This window comes from Lissotriton helveticus, chromosome 4_1 (assembly GCF_964261635.1).
Source record: "Lissotriton helveticus chromosome 4_1, aLisHel1.1, whole genome shotgun sequence".
Classification (NCBI taxonomy): domain Eukaryota; kingdom Metazoa; phylum Chordata; class Amphibia; order Caudata; family Salamandridae; genus Lissotriton; species Lissotriton helveticus.
Genome location: NC_136063.1, coordinates 1,322,266,588 through 1,322,288,689, shown reverse-complemented (window position 1 = coordinate 1,322,288,689; position 22,102 = coordinate 1,322,266,588). Strand labels below are relative to the sequence as shown.

General features: G+C 48.6%; 1 protein-coding gene across 2 annotated transcripts in view; it reads right to left on the bottom strand.

Moving 5' to 3' along the window:
- CARMIL1 (capping protein regulator and myosin 1 linker 1) overlaps positions 1-22,102 on the bottom strand; it is a 1,033,060-nt gene that overhangs the window by 396,327 nt on the left and 614,631 nt on the right. For both annotated transcript variants that reach the window (XM_078687906.1, XM_078687907.1), the window contains exons 14-15: positions 2,437-2,514; positions 1,903-1,979 (exon numbers count right to left, since the gene is read on the bottom strand). In XM_078687906.1, the coding sequence (XP_078544032.1) occupies positions 1,903-1,979; positions 2,437-2,514 (155 nt within the window). The remainder of the gene's footprint in view (positions 1-1,902; positions 1,980-2,436; positions 2,515-22,102) is intronic.

The window sequence follows — 22,102 nt, the reverse complement described above, 5'->3', positions numbered from 1 at the left end:
TTCCCAGAGGAACAAGGGCAGGCCAGTACTGATTTGCTTTAGGTGGGCCTAGGCGCAGAGGGGGTGACAAGCTATAGGTTTGGATGCTACCCTGAGTGTTTGCCACTGGTTAAACTATTTGTAAGCATTCATCCCATCACCTTTAGGATGTTTGATTAACAATAGCATGCCTAGCAACCTAACAATGGAGCAGCTTTCCAAGTCTGCTACTGCCAATTTTGTGAATTCCAAAAAGTAGTCCATTCACCCTCATTCAAGGAGCACTTCTATGGGCACAGATTTACTATTTTTTGGTAAAGCAGTCACTATATGGGCCCGAATCACAAAGATAACATACACTTACGAGTAATTCATACTTTTGAGTAAGTTTACATTTATTTGGCTATTCACAAAATCTTGCATTTGCCTAGAATCACACAATTTGCAGGGAAGCCTTAAACATTTTGAAATTAAGCCACCAGGTGTGTATCTCTGTCTCGCTCCAAGGGCCCTGTTTTGTCTTTTATTTTTGGACCAGAATGAAAACCGATTTAGACGTAGCAGCCCCCCCTTGCCCTGTACTCAGAGGCGTATCAACCGAATTTTAGGAGAGCTCTAAAGACTCTCCTGTTCCCTTAATCGAACTGTTAAACTTTCCTTTGCATGTTTAGTTGGCTTTCCTTTTCTTATTATTGGTTATTACTGTTTCTTAGCACCTGTGTTAATATCACACCTTACAAAATTCTTAACCTATCCTAATAGGCACTTGGGCAAAAAAGCCATTGTCAAACTCCCTAACTGAGGGCCCTTGAACTCACCATTTGCAAGGATGTACGGAGGGGCCAGGGACCCCGATATCTCTGCTTTTACATGATTGCACCGACCTACAGATTGTTCTTGCCTCCACGGCAAAACAGTGGGTGGCATAAATAAAAAAAAGGCGGGACGCAAAGGCACCCAACTCACCATAAATCCGGGAGCACGACCGTTGAAGCACTTCTGTTTGCTGACCATGAGCAGGAAATGGAAGGACTTCCTTCCTGATTGTGCAACACTACTCCAACCAATGCTGGAGCTGCTCTCATGCTGTGAAAGCAGCTCCAGGATTGGTGGGAACAGGCTCACCCAGCACTCATTTTGAGACTGTGTTTCCCATTCCAACAAATCCAAGGGATTGCTGGGTCTACAGTGTGCATGTCAGGCTGGCCGGCCAATCGGACATGCGCACTGCAGACCAATGCTGTCATCCTGCATTTGTGTGATTCAGCCTCACCCCTACCCTCGCGCTGTACACAGCACAATCCAGTGAAGTGCCAAATAAAAAAAATGGCATTGACATACCATTTTATTTAACCCCTTCCATGCTCATGACGAGCTCCGCTCGTCATGCAGTACACTGCTCGTGTGCTTATGACGAGCTGACCTTGTCATGAACAATGGATTTACACATTATTCAGCACAGCAGAAAAATCTCCCTAGCAGCCAAGGTGTTAATCGTATTTGGCTGCTGCGATTGCTGCGCCTGGGGCTACGCTCCTCCGCTCCTGAGGAGGAGCCACCCCTGCTACAAAGGCAGGTCACAATTGCACCTGCAAAGACACTGTCAGTAGGGTAGGACATGGGCTGTGAGTGTCTGTGGAGGCACTACCTGCAACCCAGAACTCGGGAGGGGGCGGTGAAGGCCACAAAGAGGGTGGGTTCAGTTTATGGCTCCTTTTGGTGCCCCCCTAATGGGAGGTGGTCCTCTTGCAGAAAGATTCGGAGCAGTGATTTGAAGAGTGATCCATTAGTTTAAACATTTTTTCATAAGCACCACAAAGTCATGTGTATGTCAGGCAATTTTCATTGGTAACTATAGGTACAGAGCGAAACCCTTTAAGCAAGCTCTCTCAATCATTTAAAATGATTTCCATACAACCTTACCTATGGGAAAAGACAGTCCTCGAAAGATTGAGAACAGCTAGATGCTGAAGACACCCTCGTAGAAGAGCTGTACAGACCTATGGAGAAAAAGGCAACCTGGTATTACTCTCTCGCCTTATAGAAAATAAAAGACTTAAGCAAGGCAATGAAGTCTCGTGAAGAAATTCAAAAGAATAAGACAAGCTAACTCTACAAAAGATGGGAATAGTCCAAGCAATGTTTTTTCTTTTACTAGCTCAGATGACTTCTGAGCTAAGCACAACCTCCGCTTGCTGTGGAACATAAGCATCGCATTCAGATTCTCCCACAGTATTTATGCGATCATGTGGCCGGTGAAGGGTGAACAATCATGGATGAGGAATGTATAAAGATTGCAGGCTTCTTCCCCAAAGGCCATTTGTTAAAAGAAGGACTATGCTTGCATTAAAATTATACATATTTGGTTATATGCTAATCAGTGTAAATATCTATGTACATGTTTTATGGACCTGTACAAAAGACAGTTAAATGGAAAAGGTAGTCAAGGAACATTACCATGTCCAGCGCACAGTCTGTGTTGGATAAATCCAGATTAACGATGGCATTTGGCTGGGCCAGAAAGGTGTACAGGTACTTAAATTAAAGAAACAAAGAATTATTAATGTTCAGCAGATAAACTTTTTGTCTCAATGTCAACTGATGGTCATCACTGTTCTGTAGTTTACATTCGAATTACACGTTGTAACAATGTGATGACTGAACTCAGGCAAAACTAGGATCTTGAAATAAGCATTTGGGCCTTACAACGAGTGGGCCGGTTTAGTACCCCTGGGAGGCCAGGAGAGATAGGGGCAAACTGCTCCTAAAGATCCTATTTTACCAGTTTTTCTGGTCCTAAAACTACCGGATCTGCAAATACCAGGCGCGGTAATCCCAGGCCCAAAACCAGTGTCATATAAATATGCTATGCCTTCACACTGTGTTAAGTTAGCATGAGCTTACTAGGAGTTTAAACCCATTTTACCTTTCTGCTGCTTCTGCACACGGCACATATTGCTATTGCTTCACACAAGAATAATATGTTTTGCTATTTGTATCAGCTTTGCTTGGTAAGCTATGTCTGTACAGTGAGTGCCGAGACCTTCAAGGTAAGTTCAACACAATGGTTGTTGCGAGGTCTGATCTTCGCACGTTCTAGACATAACATACATGCAGCTGCGGCCAACTCTGGCTTTAGGCGCGTTTAATATTGCACTACACAGAGCACACACACACACTTGATGATGCTTCGCATGCAGAGAGCTGGTGGAAGATGATGTGATCCCTTTCCACTAAGATCAGAGGTATGGGGCCGCCCTTCTAAAACCCAAAGAGACCTTCTTTAGATATAATATAATATACTAGCAAGGGAGGGTAAGATTTAGGTGCCATTTAGCCTTCTTCCCTCTAGCATTTTAACATGCTTTCTCCCTTTGTATTCTATGGACTAGTAACTATGCTGATTATGTGTGCTTGTATTAGCTAAGATACTGCGCTTGAGAACACTGCATTAGAAATAAACATTTCAAACGTGCATGTGTCTTCATTGACTCCTCGTTCTGGGTTGATATGTTGGTATAACGAAAGAGTGTTCATGTGTTCCACGTTACCTGAGGTGTTCTAAGTCCGTGTTCTGGGTTGTCTAAACATTGGGAGTTTGTAAGAACCAATGAGACACTGATTGCTAGTCTGGTAGGGGATTGTGGGTACTAAGGTGAGTTTTGGTACACCCTAATTCACTGAGGTTCCAAGTCTCTATGCACAGTTCTGTGTGAGAGCAGGATCCCTGCGACACCAGGGCCTAGTTTTACCAGGCACAGTCCACATCCTGTAGAGCCAAAGGCTGTGGTTAGAGGTACAGCCCATTCCCCCCCCTGTTCCTTACACCACCATGGGGGACGCAGATAGTGTTTTTCGCAGCATTTCCCTGCCCTGACGTGCCCTATTCTTGCACCCTGCCACCCCTACACATAGCAATTTTACCACCGCCGTTTAGTATCTGCTAAAGTCAGGTGGGAAATGGCATGTGAAAAGTGCTGGCTGTTTGGCATGGAAGAGGGAATTTCATTTAAAAAAGGACCCCATATTCTCTGGCTCTCAGGTTATTCCCCACACTGGGTGCAATAACTTGGAATACCAGTTACTGGGCAACTTGCAATGAGGGCCTTGGATCCGTAACCAAAGAATTTCAAAAGACTCAAAATTTGAGTTTCCTATGCCCGGTACTCGCTTTTCACATATCTGCACTTGGTGTATAAAAGATAAAGTAGCTTCCAGTAGCATTATTTTCCTGTGCTGACACCGATTTTGTTTAAGTTGAAAACACTTTTCCTAAGAATGTATTGCTGCATCTAGACATCCTGTAGAAAAGCAGGACTGTAGTCTCAGACGCAGCATCGCGCACTAGAAATATCGATTTGCAGAATCCATTCAAGAGTAGAGGTTAAGCTTTTGATTTGATTCAAAGAACAGAAAAATCTCGGGCAGGTACATTTCTTTACTTAAATTCAAACTGAAGGGGCCAAAAGGCAAGAAACCCACACAAGACCAGACAAGTGATTTACCCAAAAACAGACCTGAAACATGTGCAGCGTCCATGAATTAAACTGGATTAACATTTGGGTTGGGTGACGCACATCTCAAGGAACAATCACAAACATTGTCAGAATCAACCCTTAAAGTTACTAAATTATTCTGATTGCAATCCTTTGTTAGATATGGCGAAGAGCAGACAGGCCTAACTTAGGACAACTTCTAAAGTATTTATGCAGTATCAAAACAGTAATAAAGTAAAAGCACCAAACAATAAGAATCCCAAATCAAATTAGAAAAACAGAGTAAAATGTATTAAACAAAATGACACAAATCCAATAAGGGAAATCTGAGATTTTTTTAGATTTTGTAATTTTTAAGTAGAAATAGCTCCAAAAGGCACAAAGCTCTAGTGATAGTGAAAGGTTGAAGTAGACAGGTGATCCTGGAATGATTTGAGGCCGACCGCGATGAAGTCCTGGTGAGTACAGCAAGTGGATTGGTCCAGCAGAAGAGTATGGAAGTCCAAGCTTGAAAAAACGACTATATCCTAATTCAAAAAGGAACTTTGATAGTTTTTTTTAACTGAAAATCCTCCCCACACAGGGCAACACTAAAACGGTAGCCACCTGAGTGGAACCACAGGTTGGATACGGATAGCAGAATGGCCCATCTAACTCCAAAGCATTTTAGTTTTTGGTTGAAAAATCTTCTAAGTCCCAAAGCAGAAATGGATTGTGTGATTTTTTTTAAAGAGGTGTGGCGATCTCGGCGCAGGACTAACCTGAAATTCTGTCTGATGCAGTGGAACTGCTGGTCAGATGTTTTTCATAGGGGGTACAATTGGGGCTCCGGAGTTCTGGAGCTCAAGTTTGTCAAAGTTTCCAAACTTTCATCTGCTGCCCAAATAACCACAGGGATGCGATTGTAGGTACCCCAGGACCTCACGGGAGAGCACATAGAGACTCTCAGTGTAGCAGGCAGAGGACAACAGCAAAGTCCAGTATGGATCCAGTTGTTACTGATCAGCTGGGCGCTTTAAGAAAATGGCCTCTTTAGGTTTGCTGTGTCCGTGAAGCTACACACGAGGTCAGGCAACTGACCCTTGGAGTTCACTTCTTTGTCCTGGGTGCAGAAGGGAGCAGGTTCAATTATTCAGGGCTCCTCTCAGGTCAGTGGCACAAGGTCTAGTCCTCTGCTACCCTTGCACAAGTCCAGAAAGTGCTCTGATAGAGATTCTTGAGGTCCACATGTATTCCTGGCACTAACTAGTGGGTCAGAGGGGACTCCTGGTAACTCTCTAACCAATGGTGTAAAACCTCCCAGGAGAAACACTACCAACGTTTACAGCAGTTCCTGTTTGCCTTACTACTAATGGGCCCAAAATGCCATGTGTCAGGGAATTTTCAAGATGAAGAAAGGCTTTGGCCATAATAAACTTGATATCGGAGAGCTTTGGGTGTTTAGGGGATTGCACTCTGGTAATCTCTTTTGTCCTCCAACATCTAACTTTCAATTTACTTAGAAGCATTCCCTCTACTCACAACAAACTATGAAACAGAAGTCTGGTAGGTCAACGGCAGAGTCGTAAAGTAGACAGACAGAAGATAAACAAGAATTGTCCTGGCATCCTGTTTTCTTCAATTCAAGCACATCAAATTGTTACATGTGGCTCATACAGACCTGCCAAGCAGGATATAACACTGTGGTGTGAACAGAATAACTACAGGCCCCACCCTGAACACTTTGCAGAGGTCATCGGAGTCATCCCAGCCCATTCAAACCAACCTATTGTGCAGCTCCTGGGAGGAATTTCCCACTCTATCACTCCCCCTCATACAAGGCTGAACACAGGCTGGGAGTTGGCAGGCAAATGCTAATTATCATTCAGAAAGCTCAGGCAGGTAAAGGGTAGCTTTCTAAAAGTTACTTTTCCTTAATATCTGTTAGACATCCATCACCACCAAAGGATTGTATTATAACAGCTATTAAAAATAGTGCTTTAATTATTATTCTAATTGGAACTTTACAGATTTCGGAGTATTAGTATTTTAAACCGCATTCTGGTTTTCTAAATTGAACAGCTAAGTCTGCCCCATTGAAAATAGCTTTTTGGGTCCTTGCCACTGTAGGGACATGCTAATATTCATTTTCTCCCTGTCTCACTTTTAAATTCCATGAAACCTGTTTTGCGAGCCACAAGGCCTACATAGGGGTGACTTAATATTTTAGGAGAAGCTTCTACTTGTCAAACAGGGTCATTCTGACAGATTGCATAGGAGGCTTTACACTGCTGCAGGGAGGATACACACGGTAGGACTGTAGCCATGCTTGTACTGCCGCTGTAATGAATCTCACAATAGGTGCCTCAGTATCTAGGTTCCAGACCCTGGGTGCACTTTGTACACTAAATGCTAGGGATATCCAGGCAGTTAAATGTGTCAATCAGGAAGACACCAATTTAACTATGTTTAAAGGGGGAGCACAAACACTTTACTCCTGGTTAACACAGGAAATGTGCACAAGATTTAAAGGGAGCAAACATAGGGTCCAGAAAAAGTAGAAAATCTGTGTTGACCATGCAGAAAAAGCAGATTTCCTACACTGTAGCTTCAGCGCAAATGTATACAACACTATAGCAGAGGAAACACTGACATCAGTTAATGGACGAGTAGCTTCAGAGGTAAAGCGGTGAGAGGGACGTTTTAAGTATATGGGGGAGAAAAAGAGAGGCTTGAGAGGCAGAGGCAAGAAAGGGATCTGAGAGACAGAGGAAAAAGAGGGACATTCAAGACACAAAGCTGAGAGACAAAATGCTGTGTGCGAGACAAAGGTTGATGTGACAGAGAGAAAATAGATGCACAAGAGGTAAGACAAAGACACACAGCTGGGAGACAAAAGCATTAGAAGCTTCAGGGGCACAGAGGCAGGTAAGCAAACACAAATAATGCAGGCATGTCAGATAATGAGATCTCACAGACAAATACGAAAGCTTTAGTGTCCTTGAAGGCACAGTGATGAACAGGGAAGGAGCGACAAAAGGGAAAGGGAGGTAGAGAGGGCGATAGAAAAGGGAGGGAAAGAGAGGGACGGAAAGAGAAAGATCAGTAACAGCAATGAGAAGACATCTTATACTAATAGCGATATTGAACAGAGAAAACAGAGTTAGATAAGTGTTCAAAAGACAAATAAATCAAAGAGAAAGAGAGATCTGAGGCATATCTCATAGTACGAGACAGATCACAGACACTGAGATGGGAGCACAGTCAGGCAAATGTAAAGCATCTGGGTTATAGTTGAAAACAGACTTCAGTATGACATTCAAAAGTCGCATAGCCATTCATCATCCTGCTCAGAAACCTGGCATTCACACATTCCAGACGTTCACTCAACACTCATCACTTGAATTAAGTGACTCAGAAATACATAAACGCACATCTACCAATCACCCACAACTAAAAGCCAACAACAGCAGGCAATAAACTAAAATTCCACACAAACACAACAATACACACAGTGATCCAAACACATAATAGATGCTTTGCCATATTTGTGTTTAGTAGTGCGGATAGTGGCATTTGTAAACTGGAGAGAGTACCACATGGCAAAGTGATTTGCAACGATCTGACCGATTCGGTAATTCCCATTCATTCCTATGGGCCTGGAGGCCCCTAGGGATGAATGGGAAATACCGAATCAGTAAATACCAATTCGGTATTTACCTAATCTTACCGATTCGGTAAAAAATACCGAATGATTACCTACATACAATTTACCGATTCTAAAATACCGAATCGGTAACATTCGGTATTTTAGAATCGGTAAAATAGGATTACCTACATCTGGCCCTAAGTGATCACTTTTTCTTCTGGTTGGATAAGCAAAGTTGTTTATTACAGACCAATGAATTGTTTAGAGTCGGCTAAATTACGGGTCATATGTAGGTTTACTAGACTTCATTATAGATCTGAGGTTGACATCTGTCAAGAAATAAGGCTCCCTCAAAACCAATATGGTTATACTGTTATACTGGGGAGAAGAGAAGGTGCAGACTTGAAGTGAGCTGTGACTAAAACCCCACAAACCCAAAACAATCTGCCTCCTGAAAGGCAAACTGACCTCTCTGAGGAACACCCTCTCTTAAGCAGCACGGATTTCCTCACAGAAATGCATTATTCAACACCAGAGCACTACAGTAAATAAAAAACATTTCAACTGTGCAGGAACAGGAATGTTCTTCCGAATTCGTTGGTCCAGTCTGTTCTCTGTTAGAAGAGAGAACATTGGAACCATTTAAAGGGAAAAAAGTGTGAAAATTGAAGACCCGAAAACATCAAAAATTCAATTCTTCCCCAGATTTTCAACACGCAGTTCCTATCACACGGATAACAGCTGTCCTAGTCAATTTTCCTTGAACATTTTTATAAATGAGGACATTTTTTTCCTTCTTGTTTTCCTTCTCTCTTAAACCCAACCAGGACTGGCCCAGTTACTACTTCCAAAGATAACATTGCAGCAACTATCAGCGCTAGACTACATGCTTGCTTTCGCTCCGAAGGTCTGATCAGCTTAACTCCTGCCAAAGGAAACGTTTTTTTGCAGGAGCTATTCACAAGAAGCAGTGGTTTGGAAGATATGGCACATATTTACCCTGACTTGATAGAGCAGAATATTTTACACAATGTTAACCTTACACGAATGCAAAAATGTAAATTGACAATAGCGTAGAGAATGCTTAACAAAAACAAACCATAGGAAAATGCATTTCTCTCAGGAACATGCATTTCTTTCTTTTCTCACACCAGTTGCTTTCGTTGTATTAGATCGAGTTACCTGCTATGTGTTCTAATAAATAAAATGTTTAGCAGAATCAAGGATTTTGACGAAAATGTTTCTCATGATCTTACCAGGACATGCTAGACAAGGAAGTATAGGGGGGCTTCGAAGTACAATTTGTTGGGTTATCGAGGCAGGAAAGGAATACTGCATAATGGAATTAAATTATCTTGGATTAGCTTGTCTTTACCTTGAGGTGGTTAGACAGCATGATCGGTGCACAGCTTATAGGCACTGCCCAATGGGACAACACGCAAGAACGAGTGGATACTAAGAATGTTCTATTATGGCTTGTCGGTCATCAGCGTAGTTGAGACAGGAGATGCAGTTGGGTAGAAGGCTATGGTACAAATTACAGAGGAGAGGAGTAGCGGTTCAGCTTTTAAGGACAGTAGCTGTGGAGGGAGATTGGGCAGAAGTAAAGGGGGGAAATGATACGATGGAGGATCTGTCAGCCAGAATGGAGGCAATCCAGTTAAAGAAAGTTCCTTTTAATACCGTGTTGTCACTTAAGCCACGTTTAGCGCAAAAACTGGTGTCATTTTAGAGCGGAGCACATGAACCTAGAATGTGGTGAACAGGCATCAGTCCTGAGTTCAAAACACCAGAAGCCTATATCAAATACATTAAGGTTAGTAGACACGGCGAAAATATGGTCTTAGCACACTACCTGTAAATACTTGCATGAACTGTTCAGGCGCCTGTGTAGAGTTCACACTTATAATGAGTGGAATAAATATCATGCATGTCTACTTTCCTCAATGATATGTCTCTGAATGAGGCATGTCATTGTTTGGAAAATTCAATTAAAAAACTAGAAAGGTAATTTGCTTTGTTGTCAGCTGATCGGCCACTCAGATAGCTCACGTCGAAGGAACGATACATATTTCAGTGTTTGCAATATTCAAAAATATAATTTTTGATATTTCCCTATACTTTTCGAGGTTAATATTGGTAACAATAGAAATGGACAGACAACTGTCTACTGAAATTGACTAAACACACAAAAGGTGATAAGAGGATGATTGCAATAAGTCTAACCACTGGCAATCGCTCAGGGTAGCATTCCAACCCATCATTCATTTTTCCACAGTGCCACTTCAAATTAGCCCCAGCCATATGCAAATCAGTTTCAACCCTACTCCGATAGGAACAGCCCAGCCGGAACTGTCAAGCCTCTCTGAACTGGAACAGAAGCAACCCAAGCCCAGTTTCACCTTGATTGGGGCTTCACTCGGGTGCAGCTTGGTTCAAGTGTTGCAGTGGCCTAGAAAACTGACTACTCAATTTACCTACACACATAAGTGATACAGGTGAAAGGAAAATGTTACTTACCCAGTAAGCATCTGTTCTTGGCATGTAGTGCTGTAGATTCACATGCTTAGATACACATGCCTAGCATAATCCAGCCATCTAGTGTTGGGCCCGATTGTGTGCAAGTTGTTTTTCTTCAAAGAAAGTCTTTTGCTGGTAATGCGCATGGTCATCGACTCCATTGTTAGATTGTTTTCCTGCATTGCGGGTGAGGATGAATTGTGAATGAAAGAGTAGTGTATAGATGTTTGGAATTAGGTCTAGTCCTATTTCAGTGACCATGGTCAGACATCACATGATCCTCCAGGAATGGGATAAAGGTTTGTCCTCCCTTTACTTCCCTGCTTGTTATTGCTTTTGTGTGGGTTCCTGGTTCCTGGTTGCTGGTTGCTGATTCTGTGTTCTCCTAGAGTCTTTCCTGTATTCCTCACGGGCCCGTGAGGATTATTTTGCTACCTTTAAGACTCTTTACTTTTTGTCCTGTCCTGGTGTTCTTTCCCTTCCCCCCTGTTTTTTCCCCTTCCCTGGTGTAGTTAGTGAGATTGCCCTGCACAATTCCCTCTGTCCTGGCGTTAATGAAGTACTCGTTTTAGGAGGCTAGGGGGTTAATAGGGGCTACTGTTTACCTCCTATTGTTGTGCCTTCATGTAGTGTTGGTAGCGGTGAAGCTTGGAGGAGAGGCGGTTCAGCTTGGGGCTTCTGCTTCGTTACTAGCGTCCCGCTTTTCTTACCGCTCCACATCGTTATACGCGGATATGATGTTTTTCGGGTCATTCCGCGTTTAGAGTAAGTCTCGAGTGCTTTGATAGCCGGTTCAGCTTTCCTGTCCCCGTTCCTGGTGCCGTTTTTATAGTCGAGTGTATTTTAGGGGGTTTTTGACTCATGCCAAAGATTGGGCATGTTATGTTTTTCCCCTAAAAGCTTAAATGAGGGACACCATTTAACGCTGGAGTCATCCTTCTGAGTCCAAGTGAGTCTTTCTTGGGTTTGTCTCCATCTGATGACCAGTGTCTCCACGAGGCTAACCCTGCAACAGCTACTGGTAAGCAAGTTTGATTGTGGTGGCAGGACATGGTCACTGGTTTTTGGGTATTTTGGGATTGATACATATACTGTGAAGTGTGTTCCTTTTTGTTTACATAGGTGCAGAAGCGTGGAGGAGGGAGCAGTGCCCTTTCATTCCAACAGGGGTGGAAGACTTGGTGTCTCCTCAAATACCACCCTCTTTCCAGGTCCATCGGCACACTCATAGTTATTGTTCTGTGAGTGGCATATGGGCAGGGGGAGTGGATTGGTGCATACTTCGTTCCTGCAGTGTATGGGCTGAGTGGGTGGAACCCAACAGAATAACAAGCCCACGAAATGTCGCACTGCCCGGACGAGTATGGATGAGGATTCAGGGAATCCCTTGGGTGGGGGTACGGGTGTCCCACCATGCAGGATGTAATGGGAGCGTTGGCAGCTCTGCAGGTGCAGGACTTGCGGCAGGAGAATGTGGGCCTGAAGCAAGAGTTAGTGGCGGTGAGGGCCAGAGAGCAGTCGCAACACAAGGGGCAGGGACCGGTCATCCAGCCCGCAACATTTCAGTACAGTGGTGAGTCGGGATCTAGTACAGCTGGAGGTGGGGTTCCTATAGCAGTTACGGTTAACTCCCCTGTTGCTGTACCTTTGGCTCCCCCTGAGAGGTTTACTGGGGATAGCGACAAGTTCGCTACGTTCATGAACCAGTGCCAATTGCACTTTATGTGCAAACCAGGTGCTTTTCCCGATGACTCGGCCATGGTCGCTTTCACTATTTCATATTTGGCTGGTACTGCTGCTCAGTGGTCTATTCCTTTAATAGACAGCGATGATCGCGTATTGTATGATTATTCGGCGTTTAGGGAGTTGATGCGGGGCCTGTTCGCCAAGCATGCTTTTATGCAAGCGAGTGATGCGGAACTCCTGAAGTTACGGCAGGGCAGGCAGGATTTACTAACATATATAGCCACATTCAACGGTTGGTGTCTGAGACTCATTGGCCAGCGGAGAAGAGGACTTCCTTGTTTTACCAGGGTCTTTGTGAGGAACTCATGGATGTGGTGTCACAGGTGGTAGATCCACCTGAGAACAGCGCGGCGTTCATTGACCTTGTGCTTAAATTAAACCATCGATTGACAGAGAGGCGTGGGGAACGTAGTCGTTTTCAGGTAACACGGGGAAGTTATGTTAAAACGGAGGCGAAGCCCGTGGGGGACAGCAAGACAGTGCCTGAACCTATGGAAATAGGAGGGACGAGAGGGCCTTTGACTCCGGAAGAGAAGAAAAAGTGGAGGGAGTTAAACTTATGTTTGTATTGTGGCCAGGAAGGCCATTTTGCCAGGGAATGTCCTGGGAAACCTTCGGGTGTGGGGTATGGTAAGAGAGTAGCATTCGTCCAGGTGGATGGACGCACTGCCCATCAGGAGGAACGGAGGAGACAGTATGAGGTACTGGGAGCAGTAGATCAGGCACCGAGGCATTTTATTATCAATGCCCATCTCTTGCTTTCTGTGCATAGCCGAGTCCCTGTGTCAGTATTGTTTGATTCCGGTGCTACTGGCAACTTCATTGATATATCTTTGGCTGAGCAACTGCAGATTCCTTGTCACTTTAAGGAACAGCCGGAACCTGTGAGAGCCATAGACGGAACCGAATTGACATCAGGTTGTATCACCCGTCAAACGGTTCCCTTACGGTTATTATGTGAAAATGGGCATTCCGAAGCAGTGGTATTCGATTTGATTGATGCCCCTTCCTTTGGGTTGGTGTTGGGGGTGCCCTGGCTGCAAGAACACAATCCGAAGATCGATTGGGTGCAGCGTTTGGTGACGTTGGATTCCGCTCATTGTTTGAAGCATTGTTATGTTGAGGCCAGTGAGCGGATCCACCCTTTGTCCTGTGCGGTGGCCAAGGTGGGCTCTGTCCCTTTGCAGTATTCAGCGTTTAAGGATGTTTTCGATAAGGGACATGCTCAGGGTCTTCCCCCGCACCGGTCATTCGACTGTAAGATTGATTTGGTGCCGGGTATCCCGTTACCCTGTAGTCGGATATACGCCTTATCGGAACCTGAGGAGTTGCATCTTAAAGAATACATAGATGAGATGTTGAAGCTGGGTTACATCCGTCCCTCCTGTTCGCCCGTGTCATTGGCGATCTTCATTCCAAAGAAGGAGGGGTCCTTGAGGGCCTGTGTGGACTATAGGGCCTTGAATAAGGCTACGGTGAAGAATAAGTACCCTCTTCCACTCATCCCTGTGTTATTGGACCAGCTTCGCAAAGCCACGGTATTTACCAAATTGGATTTGCGGGGCGCTTACCATCTGATACGGGTTTGACCTGGGGATGAGTGGAAGACGGCTTTTAAAACCAAACAGGGACTGTTTGAATATTGTGTAATGCCATTTGGCTTATACAATGCGCCAGCGGCATTCCAGTTCTTTATTAATGAGGTCCTTAGAGAACAACTGGATAGAACTGTCATCGTCTATCTGGATGACATCCTCATTTATTCAGAGAAGGGTGCTGAACATCAAGAACATGTGACACAAGTGTTACAGAAGTTACAGGAACATCATCTGTATGCGAAATTGTAGAAGTGTCAGTTCAGCACCTCTGAGGTGGAATTTCTGGGGTTTATTATCTCGGCCGACGGTGTACGGATGGACCCTAAAAAGATACAGGCCATTGTATCCTGGCCCATACCATCTACTGTGAAGCAAATCCAGGTGCTCTTGGGTTTCGCCAATTTTTTTTTTTCACAACAAATTTTTTATTTTCATTTGAGTGAAAGCAGAGCAAAAGGCGTGGTTCTCCACAATCAGGAGAGCGCCACCAAACATTGCAGCGTAGTGTACACACATCATAATAAAAACCAAGGAATAGAAGAAGAAATCAAGTAAGGAACCCCCTCCCCAACCCTAGTCCCCCCCAACAACTCCCAATGCCCAACACCCCCACTACCCACCCCTTATCCCACCCTAACCCAATGCACGTGCAGTAGACACTCAGTAACATCGGTCGTAAGGCATGACACCGCAAGGAGGCACTCGGGTACCAATGGCTATAACTCTTCCTCTTGCACCTCCGGGGGATCGAGAAGCAGCCCCCTGTACTCCGCCCATCTTTTCCAGATCTTAAAATGCTTATTTGGGCAGCCCCTCGCCTCAAACACAGGTCGTTCCAATCCCATATAAAAATCCAAACCGGCCTTCCATGCACACAGGGGGGGGGCCCGGACACTCTTCCACGCTCTGGCTAGATCTCGCTTGGCCACTATTAAGCCCAGTAGCAATAAGTGGCGCTTGTAGATGTTCCCACCCACGCCCTCGAGGACATGGAGCAAACCCAACCGGTGGGTGCGCGGGAGGTCCCACCCCAAGACCTCAGACAAGCAATTCCATACACCCCTCCAGAACCCAATCAATCTAGGGCATGTCCACACTGTATGCAGCAGTGTACCCACAGCCGTGCCACACCGCAGACATTCCGACGAGCCAATTAGACCAGCCTTCCAGAGCCTCTCTCGGGTATAATAAGCCCTATGAAGGTACTTGAATTGAATGAGGCGAAGCCGCATCGCTATCGCGGTTCCACGCGGGGACTCCAGGGCCTCCCTCCAGTCATCCTCATCTAGGGGGCCTATGTCAGCTTCCCAAGCGGCTTTCAAAGGCAGTAGGGTGGAAGAGCAGTGGGTCACCATCGTCTGATAAATGCGAGAGATCTTCTTGTCACCAAGGTCCCCCATGAATATCTTAGCTTCAATGGGGCTAAACTCAGGGAGCGAATCGAGGTTCGCGACACTGGGCGCGAGTGCGTGCCGGAACTGCAAATATCGAAAGAACTGGGTCTGGGGCATACTGAACTCAGCGCTAAGGTCCTGGAAGGACTTAAGAGTAGTCCCGGACATGACCTGTCCCAACGTCGATATGCCAACTGCATCCCAGCCATCGAACCCGGAGAGAGTCATTAGGCTGGGGAGTTGACCATTATGCCACAACGGTGTCTCTGCAGTCAGCCTACCCCACCAACCCATACGACGTAACGCCTGCCGCCACACAGCGAAGACTACCCTTGTGACGCATGGCAATACCCGCCGCAGCCGAGCCGAGTAGAGCACCGCGTGCAGAGTATGGTCGCCCATCAAAGAGCGCTCCAGGGCGTACGCCGGGTCCCCTCGGTCGCCATACCACCACTCATTGAGTATGAGCAGCTGTGAGGCCTGATAATATGACAACAGATCCGGGGTGGCCAGACCTCCACAATACGTGGAGAGGAAGCACGTCTTCAGGGCCACTCTGGCTGCGCCCCCGGCCCACAGAAAGCGACACAGGGCAGAGTTAACTTGCCGAAACCACTGGGGAGGGATGGGGTGGGGGTAGTTCTGTAACTGGTACAATAGACGGGGAAGAGCCACCATCTTAAATATCGCCGATTTGCCAAAAATGGTTAACGGCATCCGAGACCAAGTTTTAACATCCCCTTGCACTTTATCCCACACAGGCACAATATTACGCTCCCACGTAACACTGGCGGATTCAGAAAGGAACACCCCCAAATACTGCAGACCGTCAGTCGCCTGCCGTATGCCTGACGCCCAGAGGCCCACCTCCGTCCTGCCTCCCAGCACCCAGAGGGTAGACTTGCCTAGACTCAAGCTAAGACCCGAGACCTCTCCAAAAATCCTCATAATTTCCAACACTCGGGGCCCCGAGCGGTCCAAGTCGGTAAGAAAGAAGAGGACGTCGTCCGCATACAAGGCAATCCTATCCATAAGGGTTTCAGACCAAACAAAACCCCGGAGCTGTGCATCTATGCGAACCCAAGACGCTAGAGGCTCCATAGCCAGCGCAAACAAGTACGGGGACAACGGGCACCCCTGACGGGTCCCCCGTCCGATGGAAAATACCTCCGACGTGGCCCCAGCGATCCTAACGGACGCCGTGACATCCGTATAGAGCAGCGAGATGTACGACAGAAGCACCGGGCCCAGGTTGAGGTGAGAAAGAAGCGCGAAAAGGTACGTCCAGCTGACGGAATCAAACGCCTTACGAATGTCTGCTAATAACAAAGCCGCCTCCTCTCCCAGGACTCCCATCGCGTCCACCGCCGCCTGCGCTCGCCGGATGTTGTGCCGCGTCGCCCGATGGGGCATAAAGCCTGCTTGGTCCGGGTGGACTAAGTCCACCATATAGGGGAGTAAGCGATTCGCTAACGCCTTCGCTAGAATCTTGGCTTCTATATTCAGTAACGAGATGGGGCGATACGAGTCATGTCTATCAGGGGGTTTGCCAGGTTTTTGGAAAACCACGATTTCGGCGTGGCACCAGTCAGGTGGCAATCTGCCCCGCTCTCGTGCCGCCTCCAGAGTAGACCGGTAATGGGTCCCAAGGAGAAGCTGGAATTTCTGAAAAAATTCACAGGGGTAGCCATTCGGGCCCGGAGCTTTACCAACATTAAGTTGGCCCAGTGCCTCCCCAAGCTCCTCTGCCGTAAGCGGAGCATCTAGGTCCCGTCTGGCCTCGTCAGACACCGCCCGAGGGGGCAGGTCGTCAATAAATTTAGCCACGTCCTCAGCGCTGAGACCATCTTGTGGGGCATATTGTGACCTAAAATAATCGGCGAAACTCGCTGCAAGGTCGGCCGGCTCCGTAATCGTCACCCCATCCTCACCAGTGAGGCCCGGCAGCGTGATCGGCTGGAGACGCTGCTGACACAACCTATGGAGCATGGTACTGGACTTGTCCCCCCACTGGTATATCCTGCTCCGCGTGGCAAGCCACGCCTGTTTAGCCTCGCCCATCAAGTGAGTGGCATAGGACTGCTGCGCCTGGAGAAGCAGCCGCACCGCTACCTCGTCCCCTCCACCCCGACTCCGCTGTTCTAGGTCCTCCACGAGTTTGGCAGCCGCAGTGGTCGACTCCCGACGTCTACGGCGGGCTTCAGCACACCAAGCAATGTCCACCCCCCTTATAGTGGGTTTCATGGCTTCCCAGACTACTACAACGTCCGTATCCTCTACTAGGTTTTCTCGCCAGTAGTGTGCAACAGCTTCCCGCAGGTGTTGAACATAAGAGGGCTGCTGGAGATGCCACGAGGACATCCTCCACCGGAAAGGTTGCCTCTTCGTAAGAAGGTCAATCGTGACTGAGACAGGTGAGTGGTCCGAGAGTCCCCTCGGTAGCATCGCAGCGCTGCGTACTCTACTCAGACAGACGGCGGGCATAAACACATAATCCAACCTCGAGAACGAGCCATGCACTGCAGAGACATACGTGTATTCTCGCGCTGTCAGATGCAGATGTCGCCACACATCCACCCATCCTAATCCCTCGACCATAGCCTGCAACCGGGTAGGGGAACTTGTAGAAGGACCAGCAGGCACTCCTCGTCGCCTCTGACGGTCCACATTCACATCCATCACCTCATTCCAATCGCCGCCAATCACCGCCAAGGACTCCGGGATATCATCCCACACCGTAAACAGCCTCTCGGAGAGGGCCCACTGCAGAGGGGGGGGGGCATACACACTACCAAACACAACCGGTTCCATGCCCACCGTGCCCTTGATGAATATAAAGCGGCCTTGAGGGTCAGCCCACTGCTTCTCATGAACATATGCAACTCTACGATGCACCAGTATAGCAACACCCCTAGAGCCCCTGACAAAACCGGCATGAAAGACCTGATGATATCCAAATCTCTGTAAGCTAAGTACCTTGGAGCCCATCATGTGAGTTTCTTGGAGCAGGAGTACGTCAGCAGCCTCCCTCTTCCCCCACCGCAAAACCGCCCCCCTTTTAATGACATCCAGCATCCCCCTGACATTCCATGTGATTATCCGTAGGGACTCCCGGGGGAGTCCGTGAGGCGAGTCAGCCATAGTCAAACGAGGTCCAACATGACGGCCCCCCGTGCCATCGCCACCCACCGTGTATTCCTCCCAGGTCTATAACAAACAGCACGTGCATTCCCCTACCCCTCCCATCCCCAACCCTCCCAGCAACAACAGGAACTACTCTAACACACCCTACAGTTTCAGTCATCACTGTCTCCACATGTCCTACCCCCAACCCCTGCTCCCAACTCCCCCCACCCCAATACCTCATAGAACACTGAAGTACCTGTCGCGGCATGGGCCCCCCGAGCCCAAAACAGAGGGCCCAAGACCAACCATACCAATGGATCCCAACACCCCTTAAAGACTGCAATCCCCACCCTACCCCTAATCAACACCCACTGTGTGTGGTGGTCGGAGGCCCTATCTAGTCACTCCCAGACCCCTATCCACCACCACCATTACAGGAAACCATCCCCAAGAACAGGAACAAGCGCTTTAAACATCGCCCACACTCCTCGGAACGAGTCCCAGCCACGGACCCTCCGGCTATTCAAGCGCGCTGCAACAGCGCAGAGACTCCCATACGCTCATGAATTGTCTTCGGAGACGTCGGACACCACAGTATCACCGGTACGAGTCACACTGGCTGAGGCGGATCTCTTCCTCGACCTAGACCTCCGCTGTCTGCCCGTACGGGCCGGTTGGCCCCTCCGCTCCTGCGACGAACCTCCAGGGGCATCAGGATTGAGACCCGGCTGGGCATGGGGCCTGATCTGCACCGATTCGTCAGTCCATCTGAAAACATCCTCAGGAGAGTCGAAGAAATGAGTTCGGGACTAGTAAACAACCCGCAGGCGGGCCGGGTACAGCAGGGAATATTGGATCTTCAATCCACGCAGTTTGGCCTTAGCATCCAAGAATGAGCGACGCTGCTGCTGCACTAACCTGGTGTAGTCAGGGAAGATCATGATCTTTCGATTCTCATAGATGAGCGAGTCTTTGGCCCTCGCCTCGCGTAGGATCACGTCCCGATCGTGATAGTTCAACAGTCTGGCGATTACAGCTCGGGGCCGTTCTCCCTCAGGTGGTCGCTGCGCTAACGCACGATGTGCACGTTCAATCACAAAGCAGGTAGAAAGCGCCCCCACGGGAAGCCAGCTTTCCAGCCATCCGGTTAAAAATTGCTCCATATTGTCCTTTTCGCATCGTTCCGGAAAGCCAACAAAGCGTAGGTTGTTCCTACGTGCGCGGCCTTCCGCATCTTCCACCCGGGTCGCAAGAGCCTTCTGAACTTGTGCCATCGCGGCCATTTTGCGTTTCAAAGTTCCCACCTCATCCTCGACCACCGATATCCTCGACTCCGTCTCGGTGATCTGTTCCACAGCGTTCCGTAGGTCCTGTCGCAGTAGGGTCACGTCTGCACCCACCGCCCCAATCTTTGCGTCCAGCATATCCCTGGACTGGGTGATCGCTGCCATGAGTGCCGCGTTGTCCGGTCCCGCTCCTCCACTCCCACTAGGAGCCCCAGACCCTCCGCTGGGGCCGGTAAACTTGTCTATAGGCCCCTGCTTGGGTGGGCCGCCACCTCCCCTAGTCATAGCTGCGTGAAAATGTAGGGTCCTGTATCCGGAGGCTCCACTGAGGGGGGGGGGGGGGGGGCAGAGGGGGGGGGGGTTCTCTACCACCGAAGAGCGGAACTGTCCCCGGCCCCCGAAGAGGAAACGGCCCCCAGCCAGGGGTCGACGGAGCTGGTCTCCGGGCCCCCACCCCCCTGCCACCAACTGCTCCGCAGGGCACACAGCGGATCTCTCCGGAGTCACCGGCCTCACAGGACCTCGGGCGTCCCGACCGCCACACCACCGGCTCCGTCAACGACAGTCCAAGGGAAGTTCAACGTGGCCCACTGGCCGTCCGTGGCAGGGTCCGCACCCCCAATCGTGGTAGGCCCAACCGGTCTCCCCAGAAAGCAGCTCAGCGGCGCCCCCAGACACCTCCTGTATTCCGCGTCGGCTCTGTCCGCAGCCAGCACCGGGAGAGCACAAGAACCCAGGCCCCGGCTGACCTGCAAGGATGCTGTCCACTACTCTCCCCAGGTGCACCAGGCGAGATCCAGGACCGCAGCGAGGCCCATCTGCGTCCAGCCGCTGCTCCCCGGAATCGCCGCCGTGCAGGGTCAGTCCGCCAGCCGAGTGGTCCGCCGGCTCGGCCGGAGCACCCCAGCCACTTCACAGTTGGCGATGTCGGAGGCCCCGAAAATCGAGGCCCCGGTCTTGCTGCCTCAACGCAGGCCTCGTCGCACTCCGGCCCTTTCCACAGGTCGGAGCAGGCACTCACCACAGCCAGAGGGCCCCTCCGGCAGCCTCTCACTCCGCCCGGAAGAAGGATTCCGCCAGTCCCCGGGGGACGGACCTATGCAGGGTGGCACTGCGACTCCCCGGCTGGGGAGCGCGAAACTCGAGGTCCCGGTTCCTCCCGGGGGACAAGGCCGGAAACTGCCGCCACGGTCTGCAGCTCCACCAGCGATCTGGGAGCACCATAGAACACGCCGGGCGATACCTCCTGCCCTCCGAATAGCTCACCGGCCGTTTGGGGATTGAAACGGGTCTGGGAGCCAGGATTTGCAGTCGGATAAAGTACGGGCCGGCGGGAGCTTTAGCAAGCTGCTACCACCATCTTCGCCCGCGTAGCCACTCCCCCCGGGTTTCGCCAATTTTTATCGGTGTTTTATATCACATTTCTCCGATATAGTGGCTCCCATGACTCGCCTGTTGCGGAAGGGGCTTCCCTTTGTATGGTCTGTTGAGGCTCAGGATGCTTTCCAACTGTTGCTTAAGCAGTTCACTTCAGCACCCGTATTGGTGCACCCTGATCTTGCCCTGCCGTTCTTTGTCGAAACAGACGCTTCCATGTGTGCGGTGGGTGGGGTGTTATCCCAACGAGATGAAGGCACTGGCCATATGCACCCCTTCGCCTTTTTCTCTAAAACCTTGTTGCCGGCGGAACGTAATTACACGGTGGCGGAGAGAGAATTGTTGGCCGTGAAGTTGGCTTTTGAGGAATGGCGTCACTATTTATGGGGCGGCCCGGCACGTTATTACCATCTATACGGACTATAAAAATCTGGATTTCTTTAGATCTGCTAGGGCTTTAACACCTCGGCAGATGCAGTGGGTTCTATTTTTTAACGAATACGACTTCGTCATTACGTATAGACCCGCAGCACAGCAGATCAAATCTGACGCTCTTTCCCGGATTCATGTCGATCTTGGGGAAGTAAGTCCCCTGGGTGAAGTCAGGCCCATGATTGATGGGGAAAGGATCATTGGGGCCGTAACAGCTGACGAATTCCCTAATCTGGTGAAGGAGCGGTTCTGTCAGATGGATTTGGTTCCTTGGTTATCAGTGCCCCAGATCGTTACACAGGACGGATTGTTGTATCATGGGAGTAGGTTGTTTATACCCCCCGTCTTGAGGGAAATGGTTCTGGAGTGGTGTCATTCCTCTGCATTGGTGGCGCATCCCGGGATAGGGAAAACGAAGGAGTTATGCATGAGATGGTTTTGGTGGGAGTCAATGGCGAAGGAAATTCAGAACTATGTGACCGCTTGCCCTATATGTGCCATTAATAAGCCTTCACACTGT